The sequence below is a fragment of the Alligator sinensis genome, unplaced genomic scaffold (genome assembly GCF_000455745.1).
Source record: "Alligator sinensis unplaced genomic scaffold, ASM45574v1 scaffold502_1, whole genome shotgun sequence".
Classification (NCBI taxonomy): domain Eukaryota; kingdom Metazoa; phylum Chordata; order Crocodylia; family Alligatoridae; genus Alligator; species Alligator sinensis.
The window spans coordinates 1,852,549-1,867,518 of NW_005841896.1; the positions used below are offsets into that span (position 1 = coordinate 1,852,549).

The 14,970-nt window shown below is 42.5% G+C and overlaps 1 protein-coding gene across 2 annotated transcripts in view; it reads left to right on the forward strand.

Annotated features, from left to right (window-relative positions):
• The first annotated feature begins 1,704 nt into the window (after positions 1–1,704).
• Positions 1,705–14,970, forward strand: part of RIC3 (RIC3 acetylcholine receptor chaperone) — a 19,512-nt gene continuing 6,246 nt past the window's right edge. Inside the window, exons 1-4 of one of the 2 annotated variants that reach the window (XM_025197415.1) lie at positions 1,705–1,782; positions 2,826–3,055; positions 4,552–4,630; positions 7,898–7,991. In XM_025197415.1, coding sequence (XP_025053200.1) covers positions 2,849–3,055; positions 4,552–4,630; positions 7,898–7,991 — 380 coding nt within the window. In that variant the 5' untranslated portion in view covers positions 1,705–1,782; positions 2,826–2,848. Of the gene's footprint in view, positions 1,836–2,825; positions 3,056–4,551; positions 4,631–7,897; positions 7,992–14,970 lie in introns of both variants that reach the window. The other variant, XM_014517216.2, reaches the window with a different exon arrangement.

The window sequence follows — 14,970 nt, forward strand, 5'->3', positions numbered from 1 at the left end:
GTCTTGCATGGTTCATTTTTAATAATTCAGTAAATTAGACTGTATAATAACTTTGAACAGAATGAAGGCAAGGGCTGAACTGGCTTGAGAGTGTTTTGGGTCACAGACCGTGCATTTGGACAGAGCTGCTCATTCCCACAAGACTTAAAAAATATATCATTCTTGGTCCAAACAAACTTTTTAGCAGAATGTTTGAACAGATTTTTTTAAACTGATATAACTTACCAAGACAGTATTGATACTCACTGCATTTTATAACTTCCGCTCAGGACTCTGGCATACTGGTGATATAATCCTTTAATTCAATGGCAGTGTTAGTTTATTCTGTCTCCATGAAATACCTTCCATTGGATTTTATCACCCCACTCTGTAAAAATGCTCAACGCTGTGACTCAGAGAGTATAAAATTAAATCAAGTATTATTTTCAGTGATATTCCAGCAATGAGTTTGGTTTTGTGTGCAGCTGTGTGTGTGCACACTTGTGCTTGCTGTGTGGCCTGCCTCCAGTGGGTGTCATACTGTCAAGGGTGGTCTGGTCCAGCACCAACTGCCTTCCCTACATGCCAAGAAGGGGGTGTTTGTAGCTGGACCTAAGCTTGGCTGTAGCACCCTTCTTCAGGTAGCCCACCTTGGTTGCTTGTATTTCTGGCTCTTCCTCTGGCCATACTGTACACTCCAGCTCTGCCTAACTCTGTGGCACAGTGCAAGGAGACTGGAATGTAATTCAACTCATTTCTCCTTGTGGAGAAAGCTGGAGAGCAAGGAGCAAATGTAGACGGGGCCCAGCAGGGCTGGAAGACAAAAGACAAAGTGTCATGTACCCGCGAAGTGTCATGTACCAGCAAAACAGCAAATTGCATGGCCAAAACACTGAATTTGGTGGAATTTTGAGAAACTAGAGCAAAATAAACTGGTTAATGTGCAGAAAAAGCGAAAGCTGAATAAAGGCATGAGAGGCATGGGACACTTCAGCCTGGAGAAGTGGAGGCTGGGGGGGGGGGGGGCGCTCGGGGGGACGACGTCAGAGTGGTGGGGGGGTGGGCGCTTGGTGGCAGCCTATAAGTACATCAGGGGTGTGTGTGCATCAGGATCTGGGAGAATGCCTGATCACCAGGGCACCCCAAGGGAAGACAGGGTCTAACAGTCACAAACTCCTGCAAGACCGTTTTAGGCTGTGCATAGGAAAAAACTTCTTTACTGCCCAAGTGCCCCGAGCCTGGAATAGACTCCCCCCAGAAGTGGTGCAAGCACCTAACCTGGATACCACTTGGATGCTTATCTCGCTGGGCTCACTGGAGCCCAGCACACGTCCTGCCCCTTGGGGTAGCGGGGCTGGAGCGGATGATCCTGCGAGGTCCCTTCCAGCCCTAACGCCTATGACTTCTATAACTATGAATCACTATAACGGAGCAACACGAACGCGAGCGGAAAGCTGACCGTGAATCCATGTAACAGCAAAACAGTCGGACTGATGTGCAGAGCCAGCAAAAGCTGTGAATGTGAATTCGTTCAACGGAGCAAAATAAACGGAACAGGACAAACCGGTGTGAGAGCATTTTACGAAGCAAAATCAACGGAACAACGTGCCATCTTAAACTCTTTTCGGGGTTTTGCTTCTTCCCGGGGGTGCGGGGCGCTCCCCTCCCCCGAGCCGGCGGCAGACACCTCACGCAGCCCTGCCCCGGAAGAGGCGGTGCCGCGCGGCGACAGGCGGATCGCGGAGCCCATCGCTGCCCCGAGCCCCGCCGGGAGGAAGCAGGTCGGCGCTGGTCCGGCACCAGGTGAGCCCCCTCGCGCCCTTCCCGCCGCCAGTCCGGGCCGCTGCTCGTGCAAGGTGCGTGTGAGCACAGAGCAGTGCGGCGCCTTGCACCAGCGTGCCCAAATTGTGGTGAAGGTTCAGGCCCGCCTCAGGCGCGGGTCGCAGCTCTTTGAGGCACAGAACCCCCCCCCCCAATCCCCGTTGAGGGGGGCTCCCGCGGGCTCTGGGGCGCTCAGCTGGAGGCGGTGGCCGACAGGCCGCTGTGTGGCAGGGGAGGCCTGGGGGCCGCATGCTGCCCCCGCTGCCTGCACGGAGGGGCCTGTGCACTGGCCAGGTGGCTCACCCGGTGTAGGGCAGCGGTTCCCAATCTGTGGTATGGTACCACCAGTGGTACACCGACGACCTGTCCGTGGTACCCGTTAACTGATTTATTATTCATAGATTGTGAGGCCCGAAGGGACCTCGGAAGATCGTCGGGTCCAGCCCCCTGCACCAAGCAGGAAAGACAACTGGGGGTCACAGTGAGGTGACCGTCTAGTCTCCATATAATCACTTTAGATAACCGAAAAATTGCTGGTGGTACTGAAGGTGGAACGGGAAATTAGCTGGCGGTGCTTAAGGCTGCATTGTTTTAAACTGGTGGTGCGCAAACTGCCAGAGTTTGGGAACTGCTGGTGTAGAGGGAACCTAGAAGGCAGGGGGGATCCCTGGAGCCTGCTTGCACAGCATATGTTCTGTACATTTCGTGCGCAGTCCCCAGCTGTGCCAAAATTGGACCGCCTTGCCTAAGGCAAACACTCAAGTCTGTGTTAACCTCCTTACCTTCTTTTCCACTTCTGTGAAATGAGAAGAGAAACTGTATTTGCCCAAGTGTTTGATGGAGCTGCCCATCCTAAATTACAGTGTCCACAATTATAACATGTTCAGCACACCTTAATGGGGGGGGGGCTATGGTTCTTGGGGGCAATATGATACAAATGAATCCAGCCTTGAGTATTTCATGATACTTACAGAGAGGGGGAAAAAACAAACACTACTTTGTGGTTTGGGGTGTTTTTTTTTCAGGGAAAACAGACCGGTTTCCACCAATGATGCCTCACCAGGTAGCCCCAGATGGCAGGTCTGGAGGCCATTTTCCAAGGTCTCATCTTGCAGAAGCAGTTGCCAAGGCCAAGGCAAGTGGGGGTGGAGGAGGAGGCGGCGGCGGCAGCAGCAGCGGAAGAGGCCTGGTGGGACAGATCATACCTATTTATGGATTTGGAATCTTTCTATACATCTTGTATATTCTGTTTAAGGTAAGAAGGATGGATCCATTTTTCAGGGTGTTTACTCTGATTAAATCACAAGAAAATATTAACTTTGGAGCTGACTTAAAAATCGTTTTGGCAAAAATATTTTTATTTCAACCCGTCTTCAATGAGTAAATTAATGGGACAGTAAAAGATGGCTGTGTTGCATTTGGTAGTTGTTGCAATGGCACTCTCATTAAGACTGTAGCGTACGTCCCAATGTAATATCTGGTTTTAATCCTTTCACTTTTAAGATTTCCAGAAGAATTTTTTTTTTTTTTTTTTAGAGAGCCATTCTTTTGCTGGAGAAAGGGCATGTGAAAGTAGATCACATCATTTCTCCTTCTCAAAGGTTAAGGAAAAATATTAAATCCCTCTAAGAATGAAAGGAATACAACTTTAGTGGCATAAATCAGTGAAGCCTCATTGACTTCAATGGAGCCACCTTAGCTAAGAATCTGGCTTGAAATTCAGGTTTAAAAAGGCAGCTTAAACATGGTTTAAGCCATTAGAACTTGTTATGGATATCCACGTCTCAAAAAGACCTAATATTTGCCCGTATAAACTTCAAATGGGTTTTATTTTGGCTCATGCTACATATCTTATTGGGGATACATCACCTGTTAGTGTAGGGGGATAGGAGAGCAACCATTCAGAGCTGCTGCTGTTTTTCCTGAATGGATTGAAATGGTACTGACAGGGCTATGTGCGCTATCCAGAGTGTTTGCTGCCTTGATTACAATACTTCAATATACCAAGCAGCAGGGGAGGGAGGCTAGTTTGTGGCAGCTTTTGTAGATTGCCTCTCCTCCTAGAGCAACAATGGAACCTGGCACCAAACTGTGACTCTGAATGATTGTCAGTCTGTGCTCAGAAAAGTCCTATGACAGGAGAAGCAGAAGTGCTGCTGCAAGCCAGGAATAAGATATGTTGGCTGGGCTGCTTAAGCAGTTAAAGAGCATCCACTGTGTTTACAGAGCATACAGAGGAGATGCAGTACATGGAGAGGTTAGAGCTTTTTAGTAGAAACTCCTGGCATCTGTGTGTGGGTCTGTTGGAGTGAGAATACAAAGGCAGAGAAGTAAATAAATGGCAGAACATTTTTGCTATAGAGAGAGAGAAATGGAATAGATACTTTTTACTCTAGCCAGTAGTTACCTAAGTCATAAACCCTTTGTGTGTGTGTGCTATGTGCACACAATTCAGGCCACTTGAAACAGAGGCCACTTGCAACAAATATTTTAAATGTAAATATGACATTTTATCAGGTGATATTTCATTTTTCTTTAAAATGTCCTTTGTTATGAAGATCTGATGGTAGTTTTGATAATCTAGATTTCTAGGTTTCTTTGCAGTCATGTTTTATTTTTTCTCTTGTGCTTTTCAGTGGATGGTTTCTAGTATAATTTTAATTTCTGTCTCTTTCTTTGCTTTAATCTCTTTGGGACTTCTGTACTGCTCTTGCTATAACTCCTACAATAGTCATTTTTTCCACTTATCAGCTCTCTTCCAAGGGAAAAACCACTACAGGGGAGCGGAAATGTCCTTCTACTATACCTGGAAACATGAATAGGAAAATCAGTAAGTATTATTTCCAAGATGATTAGAAATGACCCACTTCACTGCTTACTCTTCAGATATTCAGACCTGTCTCTCTGTCTTCTGGACGCACCAAAATTGCTTTTCTGTGTAATATGACAGCAAGCAATAGCTTCTCTGTTGCTGTTGGATAAATCAGCTCTGTGGTAAAACAGGTACTGTAACATCACTTTCCAACTAAATGAATGTGCATAATAAAACCATTTAGTGGATTGATTTCTTTGCAATAACAGGTGAAGTGTGTACATTTTGAGAACAATATAAAACAGTACAAGGAGAGCCTATACTTCTCTCTTTTTTGAGGGTATTGGATTTTTTAAAAACTTTTTTTAAATCACCAGTACTCATAACTAGTACAAATAACACCCCATCTACAGAGAAAGGCACACAATACAGATTGTACAAGGACAAACTCTTCAGCTCATCTCACACTAAAGTAGACCTATAGAATATAATGCTCCACTCCTGCAATTTATTGCATGTAGGTGTGACTCCATGAATTGCAGGATTGGAGGGTAAAAGGTTTTTCACTAGGGCAAGATAATAATTTAATTGGTCTTTAAATTCATCACTTGTGAATCCAGTCAAACCTATAAAGAAATTAACTCTATGATTTAGGTCTCCAGTAAGCAGTAATAATAATTAGCACTTTATTCCTTCAAAGCACTGAACAAACCTTAACTAACAAGTCTGCAGAATAGGGGCCTGAAACAAAGCCCACTGAAAGTGATGAGTGTTTCTATTGACTTTCACTGAATCAGCTTCACTAAATAACAAAAGGCCAAAGATATCAGGTGATTAAAAATTAATTTGGGATGTGGCTGCAATACGAAATTTTAGATTACGAAATTTTTTAAGTGCTCTTAGATGGGGATCTTTTTCTGCATTTGCATATACTGAACTGTTACTATGTTCTCTGTTGCATTCTTTCTTTCCATTCTCACATCTTGGATTGCTAAAAGGTGATATCTGGATTATAAAGAAATTGGGCAACCGTTTTTTTCTCTCGCCCATTACTGTCTTTTTTTTTTCTATGATTGATGGAAATTGTACCAATGACATAATAAGTCTGTCTATTTCTAGGCTGTAATTACACAAATTAATTTGTTAGTTTTAAAGTTCAGACAAATAGTTATTATTATAAAAGCACTATTTACATGCATTGTTTTGTTGGCTAGATTCTCAGAGAAAATATAACTAGTGTATTAAAAGAGAGTACCATCAGTAGAGTCATGTCATGTTTTCCTTAGCATAAGTGTAATAATTTTGACATAAATATACATGTCTGGTAATATCATGCAGGTCTTGTGTACAGTACTATACATTTTATTATCTGTATCACTGATTCTCAGCTAGGGTGCCTTGAGATACTTTCATTAGTGTTGCCGGGTGTCATATAATGTCATCACTGTGAGGTGTGTAAACATGATTTGCAAGATGAACCCAAATATTTCAAACCGGGATTCATAGTGTTAGAAACATTTCTGACCTGCTGTGGTCTGTCTGAGTTGTTTGCAACAGAAGAATTGCTCTAGTATTTTTCTGTAGTCAAAAAAATGAGTGAAAAGTAAGAGCTGGCTTTTTCAGAGGGATGCCTTGACTTTAAAAAGGTTGAGAACCACAGATCTACACACACATGCACAGCAATTTTGTGAAATAAATACAGCTAATTATAAAAATTAGAGATAAAAATAATTTTTACAATACTTGGTTAGAAGAATTATGTTTCAAGGAGCCAAATATTTACTGCAGTATTTTACAGGATCACAAAATTAGTGATGGAAAACAAATGATACCAGTCAACTATGTTTTTATGCCTCTATCTGTACTCCTAAGTATCTATCACTTGGGAAGTGCAGACAGTATGGGTTAGTGGATAGATCATTGGACTGGGAATCAGGAGACTTCTGTTCTTTCTCTAATATTAACATGCTTTGCAACCTTTCAGAAGTGACTTCCCTACTCTCCACTTCAGTTTCTCTTCCCAACTGTTTAGCCTGATGTCATGAAACAATTGAAGTCAGTGGTGCATAAAGTTAAACACATTCTTTGCCGAATCAGTTTGTAAGTGCCTCAAAGCAGCAGCTGTTTTTCAGTATGAGTTTCAGCAGTGTGCTGCTTGATGAGACCCCAGTCTGGGCTTCTGCTGGATCAGTGTGTATGTCTATACAAGATGCTACATCGCAGTAGCAGCGAGCAACTGCACTATAGCTCATTGCTATGGTGCCACAGCGTCTCTGGGCATGAACTGTGACGACGAGACTACTGAACAGTAGTAACAAGCTTGTTGCTGCTGTGCAGTAGCGTCTAAAAAACCATGCAGGGATGGTACTGCACAGTAACGCCACTTACGGCCGAGTCATTTAGTACTTGGATGAGCAAGTACTAAATGACTGTGCAGTAACAATTGTGCAGTCCCTCACTCATGTAGACATGGTCACTGGGAGTGTCTACACATGTAAGTGCTGCTGGATGCCAGTGGGGCAGGTAGCAGCCAGCCCCAGTTGGGTGGAGAATCCCTGCCCATCTGGGGGCTTGCTGCTAGCTGCCCCACAAGCACATCAGGACAGGGGGCTAAGACCTGCCCCTCTCCCCGCAGCTCTTTCCAAGCCTCCTGCTCCCTCCCACCCCCATTGGGGAGCCAGGGTTAGAGCTGCCTGCTGCCGGAGCAGGCGAACATTGTCCCTGCCTGTGCTCCACCACTGGAGTCTGCCCTGGCAGCAGGCAGCTCCCAGGGGCAGGGAGCAATCTCCCAGCCCCTGTCAGGAGGCAGCTGTCGCTTGGCCCTGTCCTCCCTGCCATAGAAAATCTGTTAAATACAGTAACTTTGAATCTTTGTTCACAAGAATTTATCTGGTGAATTTAGTGAGAACAGGTAACTTCACAATAGGTTAGACTATTACTACATTTCCATTAGAACATATGATTGGGTGACATTTTTTGCCATATCATTTCAATCTCCAAGACGTTTATAATCAGCCAATCACTCTGCATATCAGTGGTTGCTTGTGAGCCATTCTGAGACGGTTCCTTTTCTGTATCTTAGGGAACTCTCTTTACTCCTTCTGTTATACCTGGAGAAGTGAAAGAGAACATTCCTAGGGGCTCTCTTATTTGTGTCTCTTAGCTGCCTCTGAATTAGTTTGTCTGGATATACTGTTTGCTGAGACAATCCAGCTTTGTTAATAGAACAGGAATACGTTTTCAAAGATTCTAGTGATAGCTCTTGGGATCCTATTTGTTTTGCAGCTGATTATGAACTCACCCAACTACAAGAAAAATTGAGAGAAACTGAGGAAGCCATGGAAAAATTAATCAACAGAGTAGGATCTAATTGTGACAGGTATGTTTCAAATCACAGAATTTTAAAGGTGAAAAATTTCTTTATAACCAGAAATCAAACCAGGAGAAAAATATCTGCTTATTATCAAATGTAGATCCCTTGGATGAAAAGTAACTCTCACTACTTTATAATGCTTTATAATGTCTACTGTTGAATTTATGCTTGTCATAATATATTTTTGCTCTGTTCTTTTTTTTTTCTTTCCAGTTCTATACTTAAATTATTCTTTCCAGTTTCAGCTTATTTAAAGGGAATGTTCCAATTACATACCGTACTATGTAGCTTGGGAGCTAATGGCAGATGTCTAAAGTAAACATAAAATGCAACACAGAGCAACCCTCCCCCCACAGCATACTATAGCCCCATGATTTTTGTTGAATTCTGCCGAAGAGAACGACTTGAGTGTATGCTAGCTTCTAGTATTATGCATATTTTTTTAAGCAAGAATGCAGTTATGCTCTCCATGAATACCTTTTTGAATTTATGTGAAATATTTTCATCGGGGCTGGCCTTTATAATAATCTGTTCCAGTAAACAGTTGCTACACACATTTAACTGGCAATCCTGCTTTGCACCTAAATATGAAGGGAAAAAAAAAAATTGCAAAACCAGAATTTTTTTATAGATTTTTCCTTTAATAACATATCCACCAATACTCTGTTTAAACCTTAAACATAGAAATTAGGTTGAACTAAACTTGAACTAGCTGTAGCATTTTCTTTCATAAAAATATTTTGTTATGGAAAAAATAGTCCAAGAACTGTGATTTGTATTTGACTGAAATATGAGAATGAAACTTTGGGAGATTAAAGTATAAGTGAAAAGTGTTTTGCGGGATGAACTAGGTGTTCTGAATTTGACACTGGAAAAATGACTTTAAATGACTACAGGACAGTTCTAAAGCCCTAAGCCTCCCTGGAGATCTAATAGTTATGAAATAGCCTGCTGCATATAGATACAATAACAAAGCAAATAAAACTAAGCCAGATCTCTAGAGATGGGGTCAAGCTGCAGAATTTGAAAATTTAGATGCAACAAATTTCAAGGAAAAAGTCTCCTATTGTTTTCAGTAAGCAAAGTACCAGGCTTTAATGTCTGCAATGACAAGCTACTTTGTAAAACTCACACTGGAGAACTCCGGGTTGACATAGGTGCATCTTACTGTTTATATAATGTATTTCCTCAGTTTGCAAGTAAAAGGATGGCTGCTGCAGTTGCCAGTCTCGCAAGCTCAGTGTATATCTGAAAGTCTTTCTGTTCCTGCATCAGTGCCAATACTGAAAGTTTCTGCAGGAACAGTACTTTAGTTAGGATAATCTGCATGTCCTATTTGTACACACCATAAATTTTACCCAACTTACATCTGTAAATTGAGGCCGCATTGCACCTGTTGCTTTCACTCTAGTTGCACAAGTCTTAACAAAAGGCATGTATGGAAGGCAGTTGGGGGACATGCATGGTTATTATGACTGGAACATCATTTTGCAAGTCTCTTGGAGCATGAGCCAGAAGAGAATGCAGTTCATAGGAAGGGATCATAGGAAAGTGGGGCTGGAAGGGACCTCACAATGTCATCTAGTCCAGTTCTTGTGCTTAGAAATTCTATAGATAAAAAACTAGTTTTTGCCATCTAAATCAAGATGACAGTCTAAATATTTTTATTTATCCCTAAACTGACCACCTGTTTGATGTCTCAAAAATGGGCTTAAATTGTCATGGGAACCCTCTGCACAAGGCAAATTTTAGCCACGGGGGAGATGTAGGAACTGATCTAGCATTAATTGAAATCCATGGAATAACTTTCATTAATGCTGATGGAGTTAAATCAGAGTCTGCCACGAGTAGATCTCCCTTTTACTGGTCAGTCCATCTAAATTTGTGGTATTGGGCATGAACAGTCTGAGAGTCTGATCCAAATCTGAATGCAAAAACAAATTTTGCAAATAGTACCCATTTCAAACAAATACAAAGAAATACAGGCACAGGTTCCAACCGCACCCAAACTGAAAGACTTCCTAAATCTGAGTTTAATTTCTCATTGACTTTTGGAATCAAGGCCCTTAAGAAAAATACATGCGTGCAATTAGGAAATAAAATTAGAGCTTGTAGTTCATTGCTGACGTTTTTTTAACCTTAAAAGAGGATGCATTTAAAATTAAAGAGTATGAGAAGACCATCAAAATGATCCACACCTCCTAGGAACAGGTAATAAGGAAAATCTTTGACAGAAAAGTCCCAGAAAGGTTGAATTAATTTTACTATTATAGGAATGTCTATAGAGTCATTAACTGATTCTAGACACTGTGCAAACACATAGCAAGACGGAATCATTGCCCAAAGTACTTACGGTCTAAATAGGCAGAGCAAAGGAAATATTATCCTGGTTTTACAGTTGGGAGTTTGGAGGCCAGAGGAATTAAGGGCATTTTTACATGTGTGCCAGGAGTTGTGGGGGCTCCGAGAGCCTCTCTAATGAAAGCACCCAGAGTATCTTATGTATCAGCGTCCCTGCGCTTCAAACTGGTCGTCGAACGAGCTTTAGTTCAAGCACCCCAGCTGCCATTTTGAAGCGTGGGGATGCTGATGCACGAGACATGGAGGCTGGCTGGAATGCGGTAATTACCACAGTCCAGTAGACTTGATTGAGTCTGCTCCAATGTGCTGTAAATACAGTGCATCAGAGCAGCCTCCTGGCTTGTGTACAGGCATCCTAAGTGATTTATCTAGCGTCACACATGAAATCTGTGACAAAACCAGGAATTGCCTTGTAATGATTCCCTTCCATTATGAAACTGTCCTTCTTCCCTTAATGAAGGCCCCAGAGCCATCACTAGAGATTTTCAGCTTTTTCTGTCTGTTAAACTCTCCTCAGAACCTAATGATTTTATATGCTGCAAAAATGCATGTTCTAGGGAAAAAAACCCCAAACCTCTTTTATGGGCCTCAAATAAGTTTGGGATCAGAGTTTAATAGCTTCATGTAAAATATTGATGTTTTAAGTAGAGAGAATTTGTTTTCCATGCTGAGTGATAAAGTGAGTCCATCATTCTTTTTATTTCCTTCTATAATGAGTTAGTGTATAGTTTGCCCTCCTTTGCTGCACCTCTCCCTGTGCATTTCTTCTTCTATAATGATATGAGACTGAAAGATTTCAGAATAGCTTATTTGTTGTTCTATCAGATGAAATCTCTCTCATTATCCAGTCCTGTCTTGCACGGAGGTTAGACAGAAAGGAACTTTGATTTATTGCATATCTAAGCTTAGAGATCATCACAAGTGATGCATTAGTTGCATAATTGCCAAGACTTTAGCTTAAGCCTAGGAAATGCTCACTCACAGAAATAGAAGACACTATTTAAAAGGGGAAAAGGATTGTTATAAGTATTTGTATTGGTTAACATGAGCAAGGAGACAGGTACAGAAACATCTTGGAGGGAGGGAGGCTAGAATGGTATCCAAAGTATCCAAACTAAGAAATGGACAGTAACATCAATTACATAATAAGTACTTCAAGATAGACCATACAGGGTACCAGGCTAAGGAATCATGAAACATAAAGCTTTGTGAATATCTCAGTCATCCATTTTTTGTCTTGAATAGACTATAATCCTTCAGCAGTTACAGCATAATTGTACTAAGCATACACTTATTATTTATTATAGCATCCAGTTTGGCTTGGAGCCCATTTGTTTTTTTCTTTAGTATAGTGTGTCAAACAGGAAAATATTAACAAGGGAAATTTTAAATAAAACATTCCATGTTCTTGTTATCTGCTACCTTAGTATATCCTTCATTTTATTGTGGGAATCCCACAGAGATTAGTCCACAAAAATGATGCTCAAGTGACTGTGAATCCCAGCTTTCAATATTAGATTCCTTAGAATGGACCCAAAATGTAAGTTGGACACATCCCCTAAGAGAAGCTGTAGTTTTGGGTTAGTGCCTAGGCTGCCTATACAATACATGGGGAGTTAGAGTACAAGCAGCTTAGAGCAGGTTAGAAGAGGGTGTATCACATGTGTCAGCTGCACTATGGTAACACTGTAGTAAATGAAAATTTAAGCTCTGGTAGTATAGCTCTTTTTCACCAAGGCATAAACTGTTCCAAAATCTTTATTTCTGCTAACTGGTTAAGAGGCAGACTTAGCCCAGCATGATTGCCAATGCAAAATCAGGTTGCTGAGCTGACAGTTATAAAAAACTTGTTTTTTACCATGCACTGTATAAATGGGCTGCAGCAGTATTGAGGCGGAATACATATAAAGCTCTGTGGAACTGTTTTTCTGCTACAACTGCTCTTTAATGGTGACATTTTAAGACAATGAAGCCAAAAAGAAAACGAGTTTCAAACTGAAGTGTATGAGACACCAAGGTTGGTGATAGATTTTCATTGCAGCCGTGATAGCTCCTTAGGAACTGTTGGGACCTCAGTATAAGTTTATGAAACCATTACTGTACCTGCCAGTGACTACTTTGGGATTTCACAATACAGTGTGTGCATCATTGCCACAATAAACTGTAATGGCTCTTTTGGAGCTGCGCATGTATCCAGCAAGAATGAACTGCTGCAGTTCTTGGAAATGATAATTTCTTTCATCACATGCCTTCTGTTTCCTCCTCTTATGCATTGTTCAGACTTCCAGCAAATGTCTTATGAGTCTCTCCCTTTGCAGGTGGCCAACAATAGGAGAGGTAATTAGCTGTGTGCCACTTTGTCCTGCCTTCTTTCTGGACAAGGTGAGGGATGCCTCAGATGCTTAAGCTGCAAGGAGGAACATGAGTTCAGGGACGCTACTATGCCCTAGCATTTCCTATAGACTAGCTGAAGGCAAGTAACCAGGAAATCTGGATTGCCCTTGGGACACCCCCAGGCCTCCTTGTTTTACTTTGTCTACTTTGTAGATCCAGTTCAATTTTGGCAGGAGAAGCAGTTGCATATGGCCCACAGGTCACATGCTGGCCCCTTGCAGGCACCAGTTGGCAGCCCTACTGTATGGGATCTCAGGTGCCTAACCCCTGTCAGGTTGGATCATCCTCCTGGGACAAAGCACCTAAATGTTAAGTGTCACAATACCTAAGTAGAGGCAGCTACGACCATAGAATCATAGGAAAGTAGGGCTTGAAGGGACCTCACAAGACAGTCTTATCCAGCTCCCTTCACAAGGCAGGAGGATCTCTGACTAGACCATTCCAGCCAAGTGTCTGTCTAACTTGATTTGCACATGGTCCTAACTCTGTTCCTGCATCCAGCTCTTTCAGTAAATTTGAAAATGGAATGAATGGTTGCTGCCTTTTTTGTGGCTACGAAGAGCTTGTATTTTTTGGACAATAAATCAAATCAGTAATATACTTTTAATTTAATTTAAAAATAAATCAGTCCTCCCCTCTCCCTGCCCCTCCTCCCTCCCACAAATCCAAAGGACAGAAATTAACCACAGTCCTGCGCAATTTTTAATCATACCCTAATTGGGCAGCAGGGCTACCTGTGCTGTTCAGTGATGGCACTGTGGAGACAGTCAACTGATTTATTGCTGTCATTGATGGCTCACAAGTAGAAGATTTTCAGCTAGGCAGTGAGGATTCTGTACCCTCACAGCAACAATTAAAGAGCCACTTGAGTCCATGCTAACAGTGAGGAGTCTCTAAGTGGCACCACATGCGTGCTATATACTGTGTAAAATTTAATGTAGATTCTTAATTGAAGTAACAGAATAAAATATTGCATTTTCCTACAAACCTCAAACAAGGTACTCTAATTCCCAGTAAGGGTTTATTTTTATTTTTATTCTTTAAGCCCTTGAACCATAAGAACAGAACACTGTAAAAGATCTCCTGAGTCATCAAGTCTAGTCCCTCAGGCAACCATCTACCCACAGATTCCACCTCCTACCTCAAATACCACAACTACATGGCACAAAACCAAAACTACCCTTTAACACGCTACAAGGTAAAGCAGAGGAGATGAGAGTACAGATTCCCCCTAATGGCAGAGAAGTTTTGGGGTAATCAAAAAGTCTTTGAAAAGATTATTAAGGCTCATATATGCGAGAGCCCAGCAGGAAAAATTATGCTGAGAGGAAACCAGCACGGGTTCATAGCAGGTAGATCACGCCTGACTAATCTAGTCTCTTTTTACGACCAGGGTACAAAACACCTGGACACAGGAGTAGGGGTTGACATCATCTGCTTAGACTTCAGGAAGGTCTTCGATACGGTATCCCACCCCATACCGGTGAACAAGTTAAGAGGCTGTGACTTGGATGATTACATAGTCCGGTGGGTGGCAAATTGGCTAGAAGGTCGTACCCAGAGAGTCGTGGTGGATGGGTCGGTATCGACTTGGAAGGACGTGGGCAGTGGGGTCCCGCAGGGCTCGGTCCTTGGACCGATACTCTTCAGTGTCTTCATCAGTGACTTGGACAAGGGAGTGAAGTGTACTCTGTCCAAGTTTGGGGTTGATACAAAACTGTGGGGAGAAGTGGACACACTGAAGGGCAGGGAACATCTACAGGCAGACCTGGACAGGTTGGACAAATGGGCAGAAAACAACAGAATGTGATTTAACAAGGAGAAATGCAAAGTGCTGTACGTGGGGAGGAAAAATGTCCAGCACACCTACTGCCTAGGAAATGACCTGCTCGGTAGTGTGGAAGTGGAAAGGGATCTTGGAGTCCTAGTGGACTCCAAGATGAACATGAGTCGGCAGTGTGATGAAGTCATCAGAAAAGCTAACTGCACTTTATCATGCATCAGCAGATGCATGACAAACAGAGCCAAGGAGGTGATACTTCCCCTCTACCGGGCGCTGGTCAGACTGCATTTGGAGTACTGCGTGCAATTCTGGGCGCCGCACTTCAAGAGAGATGCGGATAACCTGGAGAGGGTCCAGAGAAGGGCCACTTGTATGGTTAAGGGCTTGCAGGCCAAGCCCTACGAGGAGCGACTAGGGCACCTGGACCTCTTCAGCCTCCACACGAGG